General features: G+C 40.1%; 1 protein-coding gene across 9 annotated transcripts in view; it reads right to left on the reverse strand.

The window, feature by feature from the left end:
* Nucleotides 1–3,591: 3,591 nt before the first annotated feature.
* Nucleotides 3,592–19,212, reverse strand: part of LOC138015671 (uncharacterized) — a 15,759-nt gene continuing 138 nt past the window's right edge. Inside the window, exons 1-7 of one of the 9 annotated variants that reach the window (XM_068862768.1) lie at nucleotides 19,183–19,212; nucleotides 15,454–15,555; nucleotides 14,110–15,072; nucleotides 7,519–7,701; nucleotides 6,825–7,187; nucleotides 5,586–5,663; nucleotides 3,592–5,483 (exon numbers count right to left, since the gene is read on the reverse strand). The exon at nucleotides 19,183–19,212 is cut by the window's right edge and continues 138 nt beyond it. In XM_068862768.1, the coding sequence (XP_068718869.1) occupies nucleotides 4,852–5,483; nucleotides 5,586–5,663; nucleotides 6,825–7,187; nucleotides 7,519–7,701; nucleotides 14,110–15,072; nucleotides 15,454–15,523 (2,289 nt within the window). In that variant the 5' untranslated portion in view covers nucleotides 15,524–15,555; nucleotides 19,183–19,212 and the 3' untranslated portion in view covers nucleotides 3,592–4,851. Of the gene's footprint in view, nucleotides 5,484–5,585; nucleotides 5,664–6,824; nucleotides 7,188–7,518; nucleotides 7,702–14,109; nucleotides 15,091–15,453; nucleotides 15,556–15,846; nucleotides 16,100–17,259; nucleotides 17,527–19,182 lie in introns of those variants that run through there. The other 8 variants (XM_068862765.1, XM_068862767.1, XM_068862764.1 and 5 more) reach the window with 8 other exon arrangements.

A 19,212-nucleotide genomic window follows, 5' to 3' on the forward strand; every position in this document is an offset into this window, starting at 1 on the left:
TGTGACATTTGTTCTTGAAGTGGATTGTCAACAAGTCACGTGGTGGCTTTTCGATGGCCTTTTAATTGTCTTTCGATCGTTCTTTCCCACTACACCCATAATAATAATAATTACAAATGTTCGGCAGTATCTCAGCATGATCAAGCCAGAAATGCACCTAGCTGAAGTACCGAACCGGGTGGATGAGATTCACTGAGCCCAAAGTGCCCATCACGTATTGTTCTATAACGTTCCGCCAACGTCCAAGCACCAAGGAAAAAAAGCTGAAACTGATCTAAAGCAACGGAAGTAATAACACTTGCAGTGTCGAACACAATTTCCACAATAATCGGATTTTAGTGAATTTTACGTGCAAGGTGGACAGCGGTTTTGTTTGGAGTTCTTGTTTTAGTACGTGACCTTGCTGTCTTAGATCAAATCTCTCGTTTGGCCCATTAACGACGTTGCACCTTTGGTTCGGCTCTTGGGATAGTCTTTATGAAGTCAAAACTTGCGGCCACAGGTAAAAAATAGAGTTTCCCGAAATGGCCGGCAGCATACTATCTGAAGTAACTGGTCGGTTGCTTCCGCCTCTATGAAAGCGACCACTCGCTTTCTTTTTGCGAAATCGTAAACTGTCACAAAGTTACATCATTGAAAGGGCGTTTGAAACTTATAATAGAAAGGTGCAAAACTGGACGACCATATCCTGTACTATAGGTGTCTTAGCACCACGTTTTAAAGATGATGATGATGATGATGATATCCTGTAATTTTTGAGAGGAGCTTGGTTATTTTTATAAGGTTCCGCTCAGAAAATGAAGCGTGAAAGGCAAGCTTTGCGATGAGAAGTCATGGGAGCGTTTACGTTCCAAGGCCAATAGACCATATTCCTATTCTCAGTATTGGACTTGAACTAGCCTGCAATGGAGGCTAACGTGTGGAAATCTTTTCAAATGCAAGTACCTTTTAATATATTCCCCGCATTAGCCTCCATTGCAGGCTAGTTCCAGTCCAATACTGAGAATACGAATATGGTCTCTTTCCAACTCAGACTAAATCGATGGACCCAATCAGCTAACTGTACCCAATTCAAACCCTTTGGGAATAAAACGTTTTGTTCCAACTATTTCCATATCATTCAAATATGAATGATACATTATCATTCAAAAACAATACACAAAAAATCTTAATTGGACGTAAATAATTCTTTGATTGCATTCACGTGATAAGACGGCCATGTTGGTGCCAAACCAATAGAAAAATGTTCCAAGGCCAATAGACATATACACTTTAACGTTGTCAATATTTGCTCATTGGGACTGAACACCCAATCTCTCTACTTCCTACTTCCATGCTCCAGTGGTTACGACGCTTGCCTTGAAATCCGGAGTTCCCGGATTCAAGACACGTTCTGACCACTTGTTGAATTTGTTCCTGGTAGTCCCTGGTTCAACTTCCCGGCCGCACTTGTAAATGTCCACTGGTTTGCCTCCGGCCAGTTGGAATTCTTGACATTTGTTGTTGTTGTGTTACAGTATCGTTTCGTTATCGTTTTATTGGCCCTGAAAGGCCGCTATGGGGAGTGGTCAATTAAGCATGTATTGTATTCTGTTGCACATTTGCCTTCATGGCCATTCAATAGAAAAAGTTGACTTTTGGGGTCCTCAAATTTCTGAGGTTAACCGAAAGATTTCAAAAGTTCGTGCACTTAGAAGATCGAGGCCAATATGCCCCAAACTGCAGTTCTCATAATAATTCATAAATCTCTCATTTAGCCACATCTTGATTATTGCAGTGCTGTCTAGGGTGGCATTGGTACTGGCTTGTGTAATTAAAAAACAAAGCTTGTCGTCGTCGGCCTCCTTCCGGCTCGAGGAACGATGGCTGCACTAGGGTTGGTCAGGTCCGGTTGCTGCACCTCCTCGTATGGCTGTGTAGGCCGCTGCGGGAGTGGCAGTCTTTGCCACACAGGCGGCAGGTGTGGGCTGTTGCTGCCTGGTCTGTGGAGCTGGACTTGCGGGCGGCTCTCTTCTTCTTCAGGCAGTCGATGCGATCTTGCTCGGCTTGCTTTGTACCACAGTGAACGGCGGCGCGCCAGGAGTTCCGAGACTCCGCAATGCCTTCCCACGACTGGATGTCGATTGCAGCACTCTTCAAGTCTCTCTTGCAAGTGTCTTTATATTGCAGTCTGCGGCGGCCCTGGGATCTGGCTCCTGAAGCAAGCTCCCCGTAGAGTAGGTCCTTCAGGATTCGGCAATCGTCCATGCGGTGGACGTGGTCTAGCCAGCGGAGACGACCCTGACTCAGGCGGGTAAAGATGGAGGGAAGGCCAGCGCGAGCACGTCGGTGTTAGGGATCCTGTCCTGCCTTCTTATGCCCAGTATGGGTCTGAGACAGCGGAATGGAAACTGTTCAGTGTCTTCTCCTGGGCAGAATATGACGTCAAAGTTTCGCTGGAGTAGTGTGCTCAAGACGCAGGCTCTGTACACTTGCATCATGGTGTTCCGCGTCAGGTTGTTGTTGGACCACACTCTCTTGTGGAGCTTGGACAGCACTGTTGGGGCCTTTGCGATCCTGGAGTTGATTTCTGGCTCCAGGGAGAGATTGGAGCTGTTGGTGGACCCTAGGTACAGGAACCGGTCGACTGTGTTCAGTTCATTCATGACTCCCTATGTGGATGCTAGGTGGGGAGGGGGAGGGTGGGATGTAATCAGTTCTTTATCCCATCACCTCTGTCTTCTTGAGGCTGATGGTGAGGCCGAACTCGTCACAGGCGTGTGAGAAGCAGTCGATCAGTCTCTGAAGGGCTTCTTGGGTGTGTGTGGCCAGAAAGGGCTTCTTGGGTGTGTGTGGCCAGAGCAGCATCGTCGGCAAAGAGGGCCTCTCTGATGGTGACGTGCCTGACCTTGAAGTAGTGTTAGCAGCCCTCTTAACCTGCTATTGTTTGGTGTTGTAAGCAGCTTCTATTGTTTTTAAGTGTAAGTTGTTGTTTCCATTGTTTAGTCTTTTGTTTTTGGCACACTCCGTGAACTCCGTCTTATTCACTTTGCTCAAGCAAGGGAGCATGCAATACCTCTTTTCTTGAAAGGAAAACGTCTACCGCTCGAATTCCTTTCTTATGAGAAAATTGTTAATTTGATGTACGACATCAACACTAATTTTGCACCGATCAAAATTTCGAATTTCTTTTCTAAAATTACTAGTGTTCATTCTTACAGCACACTCTCAACATCTGTTTTACCAAACAATCCGCACTTACCGTTCAAAGTAAGGCCTTTTCACGTGTTGCTATTAAAATCTGGAATGGGATACCAACTCCAAAAATTCAATTTCTAACGAAGTTAAGTTTGAACGTTACGAGACCTGCTACATCCCCCCAACAGGACTTGCTTTCCCTTGGGCAATACAAGCCAAAATACTATCACATGAGAACAAGGTTATTTGTGCCAGAACAAGATGCTGTCCAAACGCTGAACTCGTATGGCATGACGATCGATACCCGAGGGACATCCCGCGAGACAGACATGAATAGATGGGTTCTCCTCGAACACAAAAACTATTATTACGAAATTCCAAAATACTCCAGACAAAAACATGTACATCACAACACAACTTTTCTAATTTTATTAATTTAATTTTTTTTTTATAAATCCGTGTCTAACGCTAAGCTAATGTCTTTTTCTCCCAAACTTACTTGTCTAAAGGAATCTGTCCCCGTTTTTTTTTTTTTTTCATTCAATAAATAGTAAATTACTTTTAGTAGTACAATATATCCTCTTTTTTCCCAAAAAGTAACTTAATTTAGACTGTAAAATCGTTATAAAAACTTTACACTACAAACGTATGTCATGTTTTGCCTGTTTCTACCACTGGCGATAACAGGTTTTAGGGCCTGGTCAAACGGGAAATGCTTGGCGTTTAAACAACATCAAAGATTATTTGGTGACCAAACATATTGATTTTATAAGTGAGTGGTCAAACGGTTAAGGCATGTTTGATCTAACTCAGATCAAACCCCACAAACAAAGAACTATGGGTCACAAATACGTTTAAAAACACGTGGATACCAGCGGCTGAGCAAGCGTGGTACGCATGAGCGTGCCAAACATGTTTGATACGGCTGGCCAAAGGAACAAAACTTCCCCCATCAAACACGAGAACAAAAGGAATGTTTTAAGTTGTTTGATCGAATGTTTGATGGCCTTCAAATTTTATCAAACACGACAAAACATAATCAAACACGATCAAACAGCCCCAAATAAGGTGGCCAAACGGTAAAATGTTTGGTCACCAAGCAATGTTTGATGTTGTTTGGTCACCAAACATTTCCCGTTTGGCCAGGCCCTTTATACGGTAACGTCACCACGTTTTAGATTCAGAATTATTTTAGGCTTGTCGAGTAAGACGAAAGAGATGAAAATGTAATATGTTACTGGCGATAACGTGATTCAAATTCTTTTTGTTTTTCATCGTAGAAATCATGTAATTATTTAGTATTGGAATTCAAAATCAATTTCATCGTAAATTTGTTCAAAGGATTCCTGTTGGATGAACAACTAGGTTCAGTCATATCAGTTGCCATGTTAATAATTACAACATTCATCTCACTAACAAAACAGCTTTTGGAGACAAACTTAGTTTTGTACAAATACTAACTAAAATATTGGCAACTTCGGGAAAGATAAAATGAAAAAGATACACAATATATTGTTGCATCGAAGAACACGAGGTAACACAATGGCGGAGATCATTGATCCACAAAGGAAAAGAAAACAATACATGACACTCTCTTGCCATCATTACAGTGTGCAGCTCCATATTTTCTTAGGGTAGAAACTATTTTCAGGACTATGAACTAATTAACACTATTTACACAAACGATTTACATGGATCACCATAAATACGCTGATCTGTGTGGTAACAGTTGTTCATCCAGTCCCCGTAATACTTTTTATCAGGAGCACGAAACTCTTGCGAAACTCCTACAAGATATCTGTCGTATCGAATGCAGTCTGGACAGTCACACGGAATATCGACACTTTCTCCAACTCCATCCTCGCCTCTTAGTTTTCTGACAGGTGAATAGCCGCTAGCAGCAGAATTGCTGCCTGAGGCAGATTCTAGTTCAGAAAAATCCCCGCAAGTGCAACGAGGAACACGATCAGCATCGCAAAGAAACTCTGTCCTTCGAATCTTTTTCCTATGCGATGATCTCCTTGGACCATTTTTAACGTGTTGAGATCCTTTCAAAGGCTCGTTACAGGATGCTTCATCATCGAGAGGAGAAGGCGTTCCCGAGGATCTTAGCGTACATTCAGATGTACTTGAGCTGCCGCTGGACGCGGATGTGTGAAGGCTTTTGTGCCGCTGGCGTATTTTGTTGAACACAATAAACAGAAGAAGGCCAAAAACAATCATCGCAAAAATGAATACTGACAAAAAAATTACTTCTTGCTTTCCGAGGCTTTTTCTGCCTTGACGCCCTCGACCGGTCTCAGCAGCTGCAAAAGAAGATAGAAAAAACTCTCCCTTAACAACACCCAATCCTTCCGAGCACCTTTAATTTTTTTTTTTATATATGCGAGTTTTTAAAGAGTAGTTACCTAGGAAGTAATGTTCGGTGAGATTTTTTTGATTGATATTATTCACTCTGCCTTGACGCCCTCGACCGGTCTCAGCAGCTAAAAAAAAGATAGAAAAAACTCTCCCTTAACAACACCCAATCCTTCCGAGCACCTTTAATTTTTTTTTATATATGCGAGTTTTTAAAGAGTAGTTACCTAGGAAGTAATGTTCGGTGAGATTTTTTTGATTGATGTTATTCACTCTGCGACTCAGTCTTAATGAGCTATATTAAACGAAAGAAAGAGAATCTATATCTGTACTCGTGGATACTATAATCGCTAACCGTGTTGTGATGTCTAAAGAATGTAACAATCCAAATAAAATATTTTTAGCAGTAGCAGTAACGCAACCAATTAACTGTTTGTCTAACATTTTTGACTGAATGTGAACAGCACATTACACTAGTCAAGTTAAGTTCGTAGGTTTAAATCACGCCTAACTACTGTTTTTTTTTCTCGAACAGCATCAATTGTGAGAGAATGTGAGAATGATATACTCATATGAAATGAATTTTGTTGATAGAACTGGGAACTCGTAAGAATCCGAACCCCAGATGGGATTCGAACCCACGACCCTCCGTGATTTAGTCGGATGCTTGCTCGCCATAGAGTCTCCGGTATCTCAGTGGTTAGAGCATACGACTAGATCACGGAGGGTCGTGGGTTCGAATCCTATCTGGGGCTCGGATTTTTCTGAGTTCCCAGTTCTATCAAAAATTTATGACTGAACGATAGTGCAAAATGCAAGCGGGGTCAAGGCGTACCGTATAGAGCGCAGAACAAGGAAGCATGGATACCGGTACCCTGACACAATCGATGTAATTGTTTAAAATGGCTGGCAGGTTTTATCTTCAACCGAGGTTGCATGGCACTAGTATTGCTATCACGAAAATATTTGAGTTTGAGTGGCCCCGGTTCACAAGCGAACGCATGCGCAAATGAAATAGAATGACTTGTTTCCATTTCTTAAGCTGGTGCTTACATTTGCTTTTACTCTGCGCCAGTTCACCTGGGTTTCTTCTTTCGTTTAAATTTGCAAACAGTGAAGCCCACTATACATACGAGAAAGAGCTGAGAAAAATGCCTCAGTCCCAAGGAAAATGTCTTAACAAAACTTTGACGCCCACGAGAACAAACATCAACTAAACTTCGAAGACTTTTTCTGATCTCTTTTTGACTTCTAGTTGCATTGGTTGTTATTATATTATCGTGACTTACTCTTTTCCACTGTCCTGTAAGACGCTGTAAACCCTCTCCGGGTACCGTTTGTCCAGTCCCCATTGTGCTTGTAAAATATATACAAACTGTTTCCGGTGGAGAATATCGGATCTGTAAGTTTGTGGTTACCGTCCTTGATAATAGCAATTGCCGGTGCACTTGTATCGACCCCATCTCGTATTATGATGAAGTCTCCGTTCAACTCCAGTGCGTCAAACGATAACCTGACCGTATTCCCTGCGGGGAGACTTATAACCCAAGTACAAGTGAAAGATCCAACGCGAGTGAAAAGCTGAGGAGACGAGGTAATCATTCCTTCAGGTTCAGTTAATTGGCATTCACAGGTGCACTTCCAGCCTGAAACTAACCATGGAAAGAAACTCGCAATTATTTACAGGATCATGGCGAACAAAAAACCCATCCTAAACAGTACACTAGTCTTAGACAAACGATGCAACTTAATACGACCCAAACTTTGATTGCGAGGCTCACAGTCATTCGGAAATGAAACACAAAACAAACGTGGGGCACTGTGGAAGCTATACGGTGAGCTGGTCCATCTTTGCTATTTTAGAAGCTGTTGTTGAGCCCGACAAAGCTTTGTCTTTGGTTTAGGTGGCAGGCCAACCACATTGTACCTCGACCTCGTGGGAGCTGCTACAAAGCCCACGCCTTTTTTGTCCACTTTTCCTACCTGGGCATGGATTAAGAGCGCATGATCTGGACATAAGTGAATTGCCCGCACACGTTGATTCTTTTTTGTTTGAGGTCCTGACACTCAAACAGTATCGATATCTGCGTTGCTTGCCTTCACCGCAGGAGCTGGAACACAAGCCCCAGGAGGACCATGAACTCCAACCACTATAATTTGAAGTACCTGTCGGGAAAAAAAATTGACAATGTCAATTCTCGCAATTTTTGATTAAAATGTGAACCCTAGACACGCACTATCCGCTAATAAAAGGCTGAGAAAAAAAAAAAAGTTCATCTAACTTTCTTCTGTGGTTTAGAGAATATGTTTACATAGACACTTGAGCACTCTAAATCGTTTTTTCACAAAGTCAAAAAAGAAGACGGTGATTTACTTTTACAAACCCATTTCTTTCTGATTGGATCCGAGGCGACGTTATCAGTATTTGGTGCTTTATCGCAATTTGCTGCGACAATGAAAGTTCTCACTTTTCGCGACAAGTTGCTTAACAGGCGTTACACAGGGCAACGTTTTTTTAACTTGTCTCCTTTTCGATGATTACATGACATCAAAGGAACATTTTCATTGGTTGATGCCACTAACCCTTCCGGCACAAGTTGCAGGACTGACATCACTCCACCCAATGCCTGAAAAAATTCACTGCATCGTTGCGAGAAGAGTTGCGGCTAGTAGAAGTTCTGCAACTTGTCTCGAAATATTTTTGCCTGTTGTAACTAGTGTTACATGAGCAGTGAGCAGTACAACTTGTCGTGACATCGAATGAGAGAAGAGTAACACGAAAAATTCACTGAACAGTGTGACAACGCGTTTAAGACCTACAACAAGATTTGTTGAAAAAGTGATGCTGGAAACAATATTGCGACGCATGTTTCAACTTTAGGAAGTTGTAAGAGAACATATTGAACTTGACCCAACATGTCTTTGTCTTGCTTAATCCAATCTTCACACAGACCGGTATGTTCTTAATTGACGTACGGAAGAGGTCTTCAACCTCTGTCCAAAGACCACTCAGAGGTCCACTTCTTGTTTATAATAATCCTCTAAAGTCCAGTGTCGTACGTGATGTTTTCGCCAAAGGAAGCACCAACTGATACAATGGAATGTTTTACAAACTCCATAAAAACTGTCAGCCTGGGAAGCATATTTTACAATCACTTAATAAAGACAAAGTGCAGCATATACTCTGCTCTTATTACAACATATACCGGACCCCTAATCTCAGAATTGCTGTACACAAGTCACTTGTTGTTCAGCTTGCGCTTCATTTCTTATTTCGTCTTGCATCTTGCACTGTGCGTGTCTAGTATTGAGACTTAGCAATTAGCTATGGTTCCGTTCTCTATTTGCTAATTGTTAATCTCAGTCCTCAATATTTGTGACACATGAATGACAGAAGGGTTCCTTCTTGAACAGGAAAAAACACCCGACGTCATTTTCCTCTGCTTTGCTTTCCCCCTTTTTTGCCAAGGAAACTATATATTTTAACAAAGGCAGCCACTGTAGGGAATAGAATCAACTGACATGACAAATTGATAATGAAGACATTGAAAAGCTCATATCGTTATAGCGAGCGTTGTAGTTAACTATAAGACTTAATTGACTTTCAGTAAGGCAGAAAAAATTGGCATCTCCTCACACGGGATATGATACAAACTCGCGACTAACCAATTCCAACTTGGCCTAATGGTAGATCAGTTGGAAAAGCTATATGCACAGCGCGAAACTTTGATTTTCCATAATTTCCATTTTTTTGATTCTCACCGTTTTGGGTTGATTACAAGTAGCTAGTTGCATTAAATTAAGCATTAGAATTTCGGTATGTCAATAAACAAAAAAATCAAGAAAAACATTTGGAAAAAATGGTAATAAAAAAGTAACAACAATCAATAACAACCAAACAATGATGTCAGAAACTGTACTGACCACAAAGAAACAACGCATAAAGTAAAATAAGACTTCAACTCCGACTGTTGCTGAATATAACAACAAGATATCTTGCAACAATTTTTTTGGGTGATTGTAAACCAGCTTCCACTTTAAGCGACTTTCTGTATCAAAAAGACTATTGGAAAACAGATCATTTTGTTTGGAAGGCCTAGACTAAATAAGGAAAGCCAAAGAGCTCATAATGCTGAACTCTTGGGTTCATCGTGATGCCGTGTCGTATTGTGGTTCTTAGCGTGACTACCTTCGCCATTGCCTAAGGGGATAAACAACTTCAGTCAGGATTTAAACCGGATTAAAAGATAACCTTTCGTTCTGCACTACCGTCAAATGTTTTAAATCAAAGGGTTGTGATGGAAGCAGATAATTTTGGAAATATCTTCCGACTTGTCAAAACTGGTCAGAACTGACTGCCTGTATGAACCAGACGGAAAAGTAATATTGCAGTTTGAAGCAAAACGAATGGCAATGCGCCCTTGTAAACCTATTTAAGATAATGCCAGCAATGTCCAATTTTCGCCAATCGAGACTGAAGAATTGTTCCCTTATCAAAAAAAAAGGGGCGCGTTCGGTTATTGCGGCTTCCACCAATTTATCTAGCGAGATAGTTCTGTGACAATTACGTAGCTATCTGAGGTCCCCACCGGCAATATCCACAAAGTCGTTAAGTATTTTTTAAAAGCACTTTATAGATACATTTTTGTGGCTTCACAAATTGCTAATTTATCATCTGTTCACACTTTCATTTGTATTGTAAGTACGAGAATTTAGATCAAACTGAAATAACATCTCACGAAATTTCCAAAGTTCGGATCGCGCAGATCAACTAAATGTCTTGTATTTCTTGCCACCAACAGCAAATGCAGATATTCCATTACAAAAAAAAAGCTGAGAGCTAGGTTTTTAGCTTTTCAGCTCTCTTTTCGACGAATATCTTAAGTGCACAATAAATCAGAAAGAAAATATTGGCACCAGAGATTGGCGCCAGAATGTCTGATGTTAAGTGTCCTTTCATCTTAAACAAGTTTTGTTCAAAAATAAAATCCCTTTCCGGAACCTTCTAAGAGGATTGTCCGCGTTTGTAATAAAACCAAACAATTTTTTTTCAGATCTGGATTAGATATTTCAATTGTCTGTTTATTGCGTGTTTTAAATAAAGTTTCTTTTCACCGCCAAAGGTAAGAAACTAGGTTTCGTGATTTTAGGCTCTTAACAGTATTCAACACGTGTGTACTTGTCTTATATCAGTAATTGACTTTTCATTAATCACATAACGTGACAACAAAGTGACACCAATTGAATATGAATCAAGGTCACGAACGTCAAATGTGTTCAAGATCACGTCACGTGCTAAGGATGTGTTGCAAAATGAATTTTTCAATGTCTATGATTTGATTTTGTATATTCATCTTGTCGTGACACGGTCCAAGTCACGACATTATATAATCTCTTCCCGTGTTACGCATGCAGCACTAAACGGCAGTTAAAAAAGGTCGCTGAATACAAAGAAAATACACCTTAGATTTCATCTTGAGAAGTCCTGGGCACACTTTTTCATGGATAAGTTATAGATCTATCATTAGATTCGTGCCGAAACTCAGAATTTTTACGCCAGTATTAATTAGGGTTGATCTTATTACTATGATTACCAAAAAGCTCATGACGCACGATTTCCAGCCATAAATTCCAAGCACAAACTCTGCACGTGTTATTAAATTCACAACCCGAAGCACTAGATTGCTAACCAACATCTCTATGATGTCTTGTTTCAGCAAAGCCCGACATTACACTAAATAAAGCAGCCAAATCGTGTTGATGAAGAGATTATACAAGCTTCAAGGAACAGCACGACTATTAGGGAAATTCAATCAATCCAAAGTATTGTAAACTAGAGAAGAAAACTTAATTTGGAAAAACAAATTGTGTGACAATACGTGCTCGGTTAATTTAAAGAAAGAAATCGGCAGATTCATGGCAGCAGGGAATGCAAATAGCTTCTGACCAGCCTCAAGTGTTATTTTACTGCTCCTTTATACCTAATTCCTTCAGACGCGAGTTTTTCTCATATGTCACTACGAACTGAAAGAGCTTAATGGAAGCCGCGAAGGTAACTAGAATACTAGCCGTAATGAGACTTAATGACAACAACTGAGTTTGCGAAAAATTGTTCTCATTTTTGTCACTATTGGTTCGATGCCTGACAGGATATCCATTGCTCCGGAAACCACCACAGTGGCATCAACAAATCGCACTTCAAATGTCTGCCATCCCGCAACGAGAAGGATAAATACTGTAAAATAAACAGCTTCTATTTTGGCCGTTTGATTTGCCTGTAAACAGAGCTGGACGATCTCTGAATTGCGAAGCTTGATATATTTGATATATTTGTGCGAATATCATACCATAGGGTGATGTAGCAGCACTTGTAACGTACAATGTGATTGGTAAAAACTAAAGACTAAACAATTGAATGATTTGGACTAAAAACGATAAAAGCTGCTAACAAAACCAAACAATAGCGGGTTACGAGAGTTGCTACACCACTGAAAAAATATCAATGAAACAAATAATTGAATTTTAAAAAATCAAACTTTACAATTATAGCAACAACAAGGGCTATATTCAATTTCCTTCGCTGTAATTATTGGGGAAAAAACGCTTTTAAGAGACGTAAACTGCGGAAAAGTCGGGCATACATCAAAAATACCTTCAGATTGTCAGAAGAAAAGTTGGGACGAATTGACCATTGAAGATATTGCGAAATGGCCATGCATCAACTGTAACATTCCCTGGTGTGCGTTAATGAAACACTGACAAAGTTTAACAGCATAAAATGCTGCGGATAAAGTTTCACAGAGAGAAGATAAATATTATTAATCCGGTCTCCAGGTTTGTGAAAGACCAGCCAGGATTAAACACACAGCCATTACGTTCAAGTGCTTGAGATAAAGGTCCTTCACGACAAATGAAAACTATCCCAGTTGAAGATGTAAAATGTGAAAAGTTTGTTTGTTATTCTTTGTGTCATATTCAAGTAGAGCAAAGATCAATGTTAATCTCGAAATTCTTCTCCGGGTCCCGACAGATAAATGCCTAGAACGGCTAAAAAGATCAAGCTTCCACAAATTTCCTGCTGTCTGAAACGGCACATTATGTAACAAACCGTCATTTTTGGCTTAAAAAGACCACGCAACCCTATCGTTTAGATTTTACTCTTGCTCTTCAAATCGATCAACCCTTGATAAAAAAAGATAAAAATCGGAGATCGACGGAATGTTTAATATTAATCGCTCAACAAAGGAACGGATCTGAAAAAAAAATGTAAGTTTATAAATCAAAACTCTAATTTCTAAAGAGCTTATTTTAGTTTTCGGAATACCAGATAGCTTCAAAAACATCTCCTGTCTTACAAACAGGTTTTGAATGTGTATGTGAACGTAATTTACAGAAGAGCCCCGGTTGTTTTCGTCTTGGCGAACCGATCAACTGCATGCTATTTTAACCCATTGCGGGAGGCAACACTCAAGTGCGAATCAATATTTTGGTAAAGTCATCGCTAAACTTCTGCCCATGAACTTTTTGCTCAACGTAGGAATAAACACTTGAAAACACCGGTATGGTTTCTTTGTTAAAAACAATAATGTCGTAGTTTTGGAGCAAAGCTCATCAATATACTTGTCACAAGAGTGCTTACGTCACTAGAACGCTATTCAACTATGTGGCCATGAATACTGCCAATTATCATCTAATTCTTCTTTAGAAATAAGTTTTATTTATGAAACGAAGACATTAACGGGTTTCTGAGCCGTGTCTTCTTCGAGTGGTGCTAATTGCCGCTTAATAGCTCATCTGCGCCTCGCTGCATTTCCTGTCTTTTCATTCATTTTGACTTAGTTTGAAAGTATTAAACACTACACCTTAAATTTTAAACTCGTATCTCTTCAAAAACCTGACAGACAATACCAGAGAATTCGTACAAAAAAAATCCGTTTTAAGATACGCTAGTAACTAATTAAACAGTTGAATACTCAGTAATTTGATTGCCATGATGTTGGTTAACCACAATCTGACCACACAACAAACCAGTGCTAGTTGTCAGAGTAATTTGTTGGGAAGAGCCAGTGTAACTTTGCTGACTTGACTGCATTCAAAGGAGTTTAGAACTTAAATGCTTTACATTTCCACAAGTTGCGACCTTCTTCTTCAATGTCTTCAAATGAAGAATAGGTTCTTGTTTTTCATAGTGGTGAAGTACAATAAGATAAAGTATTATCGTTTGACTACGATACTGTCACTTAATTATTAGAAAAAAAGGGAAGCTGTTCCTTGCGTGGCTTGAGATCAAGTTCTGTCAAGTAAGAGAGCGCCGATGTAGGAATGATTTGGCGAAAAAAGTTTTCAGAATTCCTTTGATGTGTAAAGTCCTTTTCTCCAATACAATAAACGTGTTGAGCCATTCAACGCGAAACCAATAAGGCAACTTGCCCTGCTCATTGAAAAGGACTCTTACGTGATTACTTTATTCGAAAGAAAATTCCCGGTTTTTTTTCCAAGCAGTTTATAATGTGACGACGCTTTGAGACTATTCTTTATTTCGAATTTAATTCATGGTCTCCATTTAAAACTCACCTGGTGCATGAGTTGGAAGACACTTGGAGGCTATTCTCCCATTGTGCCCTGTCAACCTTGAGTAAGTGACATAATCAAAGCAATATTCCTCAACGTATTCCTTAAACAGGGAACACTGAAAGAATACAGCAGTGTGACCTTGCGTAACTCGCCTTCGTGCGATAATAGTCTCTGAGTATTTATCTCGTAACTGTATGACATCGCTGAGTCTTGCATACGGGCAATCCAGCTGTTTGAAGGAAACTATAAATGAGGTTTTGCATGGAAATATTTTGTTGGCTGGAGGGGACAGTATTGGGCGATCCCAGTGCACGTCGAATGGGTCACTTTTGGCAAGTGAAGTATTAGCAAAACCAGTCATGTACTCCAAGGCATAGCTTCCTTCTTTGTCAAACACATGACAAGAAAATCCCATTCGAATCCAGGAGCCATGCGATTCCCCCTGCCTTCCATTGGACAGTTTTCGAACGTACTTTTTGGCCACAAATTTGTTTCCTTTGAGATACAGAAGATTAATTGAGTCCCGGTTTTTCTTCGGCATGCACTTGCGATTGTGCTGAATCCATATGGAACTAAGTCGAGTTAACGCAGTGTGAGTTTTCGGCGAATCAAATCGTATATCTCCCCATTTAAGAGTCAGTGTCTTAGAGATGAATGCTTCATAGTCACTGTCTGAAATGCGATACTTGAATCGATACAATCCTGGGTGGTCGAAGACTTCGCAAGGCAAAACTATGGTCATGTTAAGGTCACTGCGAAACCGTACGTTTTCTGTGTGAAGTTTTTGGCCAGTGCTGTTATCATATACAAAGACACTAAGCGTTCTTTCCGCGGTTTTAAATAAAGAACAATTTCCAGGAAAATGAAAAGACAAAGTGACGTTGCCTGAAAGAACTTCCGTCGAGTCTGGGGATAACTCCACCACAAGACCTTTAACTTCACCATTTGTGTATTCTTTGTCATCTGCAATAAAAAAAATATCTGTATTTGCATCAAAGAAAAGCAAGTACAAACTCCTTTGGCCAGTAAACCGTTGCCAACGCCGTTTTGATGACAGGTCTGGCGAGGTATTTCCTCGTGTTAAGGTAATTATGTTAACTGCAGTTTAAACGCTCTCTTTTGTCACCTGTCGTGCAAAGATCGAGACCCCTTCTACTACCCCGAGCTGCCGGCATTGATCGGGAGCCCGCGAGGTGAGGTTGAATTGTACAAACTGTTTATAAGAAGCAGCGATTTAGGTGTGCCTTGACACCATGCTGTGTCATGTATGTTATTAACGAATATATATTGTAATTCGTTTACTATACCGGCGTTTGTTGCATCGTTGAAAGCAGATAGTCTTACCTCTGGCTTGTGATGATAAAATGCCGGAGGCAATCAATAAACCGTATAACAGCATCGAGCATCTTTCCATCGCTCTTTCCTCTTCATGGAATGTCTGTTGTCCTGAAAGCGACAAGAAAAAGAATGAATCAAGCGCACAAGCACTGAACTTATATTCTAACAGCGATATGCGCCCGCTTAACGCGGACTAGCGTTTCTTTAAAACCATTAAGACATATAATTAATTGTCCACAATTATATTGTTACATTATGCTGTAATATTCAATTAGCATTCCGCCTGTTGTGCCCTTTGAAAGCCAGACAATGACGAACTACTGGGCCAATTATAGATTGCTAATTTGCGCCTTACAGAAGCTGCCAAACTAAAAAGATGTTAAGGAAAGATTGGCTTACCTTAATGGAGCGAATTTAGCGAGTAATTGCAGTTACAAGTAATGTTCTGAGTAACTGAAATCGTATTGTGTTTGGCTCGGAGGAGGATGCTGCATACCTATCTTTCAATCGCTTTTTGCTGTGATTTACCTCCTGCCAGCTTATAATGTTTACTTAACGGATTTACCCACTTTTGTCTACGTCTGTCGAACAGATTTGTGAAATGAAATGTACGCTTTCTCTCTTATGTTCCCAAAATCGACTTTGCGCAACTGAATTCCCTCCCCCTCCAATCAAAGTGCACACATTAGATATGGCATCGCCACCGTATGCAAATTTCGTTCTCTCACACATCTGGCAAACACATCCGCGAGAGGTAACTATTCGCTGTCTGTCGACTCCAAAACACTTAAATGTTGCCAAGGCTGCAAGAGCAACCTAACGCAAATAAATACAATCCGTTTGGGCTCTTGTTCGGCGCTGACAAATTTCCTAATTGAATATTCTGTTTTTACAGTAATTAGTTCGTGACAATACATTTCCCTCCCTAAGAACGCCCCCTTGTTTGGTTTTCAAATGAGACACATGTTAACGGGCATTGAAAACGTCAATCCAAGGCTTTCATGGTTGGCTGCGATGTGTGACGTACGATGTCAACATAGCCATTACAGTTTTGTCTCAACAAATGATGGTTTCAAAAACATTGACGAAAATTATCAAATAAGTCCCCCTCCCTCTAATGGCTATTCAGAAACATGATCACAAACCTAAAGTAGCGCGCCTGATCTGTGATACCCGAAGCTTGAAAGTCTGATTAATGCGCGGCTTTTTTGCCTCCACTTAAAATCGTTGTAATAATTAAAATGTTTGGAAGGATTACGAAAATTTCGCAAGGTAAATTTTACGCACATCACAGCGCTGTTTACGCGGTAGAGAATCGAGATAAACAAGGCGGAGCAGCAGTTCTTATTCCATTGACTGAGTTACCAAAATATAGTAAACCATAGCGCCACCAACACACCAAAATATCGGATTGCTTGTTTGTGATTGAAAAGGTCACGAAGATGGAAAATAGCATACAACCACTAATGACAGCCACGAAATCAAGTCGAGGGTAACACAAAAGGGTCAGCTGCAAAACTCAAATCCAAAAATTTATATTTCTAAGGGCTTTCTTGATTTCGTGTTTTCGAGAAAATTTACCGACCAAGTAATAATACAAACTGAAAGATGAAGAATGTCAGATAATTCCACGGCTTAACGTCAGTCGAATCTAAACAGCCCGAGAAAAGCACGCAAGGCCTTCGAAGATAAACAGTGAGCTTGAAACAAAACATGCCGCGATTTCGCACCAAACGTTTTATTACTAAAGTGCAAATTTTCGCCGTGCACTCAAATCGAGGCGGTCCATTGACAAATTTAAACCCAGCCTACCTGACCAAACACAGCAAGACCTCGCAGTTATCGCCTAATCCGCAAATGATTGTTCACTGTGTTTATGACAGTGGATGTTTCTTCGGATTTGTCCAGCAGCGCTACGAAGTGATGACATTTGCCATTCTGATTTCGTAATTCATATCAGGGACGGGTTTCCAAGGCAAAAACGTTCGTTTGTCGTCGGCCAATACATGGCTGAGGTCTTAATAATTTCTGCTGAAGGCCGAAGCTTGCTTGATCTCTTACCGGAAACATACCACACTCTAGTGATCAGACGTGTATCTTTCATGGCTTATATCTTCCATGAGATAAGAGCGCACGTGGTCAAGTTATCATTCGCAGGACTGATTAACATCAAAATATCCCTGTCCATTTTGACATCACTGCGTCAAGACAGAGTTCATTTTGAGTGGCAGTTGTATTGTTTTTTGATGAGGTGGGAGGTGAAGTTTAGAAACTTGTCCAATCAAACAAAAGCAAATCTTGTTATGATGAAGACATATCAACACCGTTTGCCCAAAAGCGTTGGAAGTATGATAAACTGTGGATATTTAATTATTCCGAATAACCTAATATATAAATGTTCCTTGAACATATTTCTAATATGAGTACATTGACATCTACTTTTCATTTGGTTGAAAGTTTTAGGATCGTATTCACGCCGTCAATTTCCTGCTGGGTTGAAATACGTTCCATTTACCGGTGAATATATGCTCAACAATTTGCCTTCCAACTTTGTTCTTACTTACATTTAAAATCTTTTTAGACATTTGCCAGATTCAGTTATCTTCTGGCAGCAATTTAAGTGGAATAAAATGTTATAATGTCTTGAAATTCTTTAACCATATTACGAATGCGGATAATAACTAAAATGTCGAATCTTGACTCAAACAGACAATTGTGCTGGATCACGGTTTTTCGGCCGACCATACCAGAAAACGTGAACGGTGAATTCTTTTCTTTTAGTAAGCCAAACGATCAGAGAGTCATTCAATTTTTTTGTGATGACATATAAAACAGTGCCCGTATTGATACACCAAGCCTCGATGATTTCTCACTAGTATGCATGTACTCGAAGGGAAAATATGTTGCTGACCAAAAAAATTGATCAAGTTTGTCACATGAAGAAACACGGAGCATATCTATTCTTGTTTTTCCTTTATGGGGGTCACCTTGCTTCGGTTGAGCTTTGAGGTGCAACTTCAGAATTATTAAAATAATTTAAAGTGGCTTTCAGAGTCATTTGCGTCAGTTGGGATAATGTCAATTTTCTGTTTCCTAGAATAGCCACTATCTGAGACAAAAAGGGTCCCATGTCTCATTTTGTATGCATGGCAGGCTGACAACAACAGGATACGCGCCGTGATGTCTCCAAAAGGGTTGTCATTCATTCCTTCCTTGAGAAGTTGTTTCCGAGACACGTTGAACGAAGGAGACATTATTTGGATTTTGTCTCTTATACTCTTGAAAAAACCTGACACAAATGACATGTGCTGTGATGAATTTCTACAAGACACTGAAAATAAAACATTTATTGCGGAGACCACAAATGGCGTGAATATGGAAAAAGAGAGGCGTGTATGACCGGTCAAGGACACGACAACTATTATTCATAACCTCGAAGCAGACTGCAGTGTTGTCATAGCCTAGTAAATATTGAATAAATTTGAGTCATTGGTGAATTTTTCTGTCGCATTTGTGTGCGTTAATCGGAGAGTTGATCACTTAAACCCGTAACTTTCATTCAACGAGCAATTTTATAGTGAACTAGGATGCCTAACTTTGGTGATGAATGGCGGTATATTTGCCAAATTCTAGCTCATAAAAAAGCAAATACGTCCTAAACAGTTGAAGGCACGCAAATCAAATAAATAATTCCTGTGTGACGTAAACTTAAATAGAAATACAAATTCACTGCACCTTGTGATTAGAAGATTTAAAGTCGGCGGG

Source organism: Montipora capricornis, chromosome 9 (genome assembly GCF_036669925.1).
Source record: "Montipora capricornis isolate CH-2021 chromosome 9, ASM3666992v2, whole genome shotgun sequence".
NCBI lineage: Eukaryota > Metazoa > Cnidaria > Anthozoa > Scleractinia > Acroporidae > Montipora > Montipora capricornis.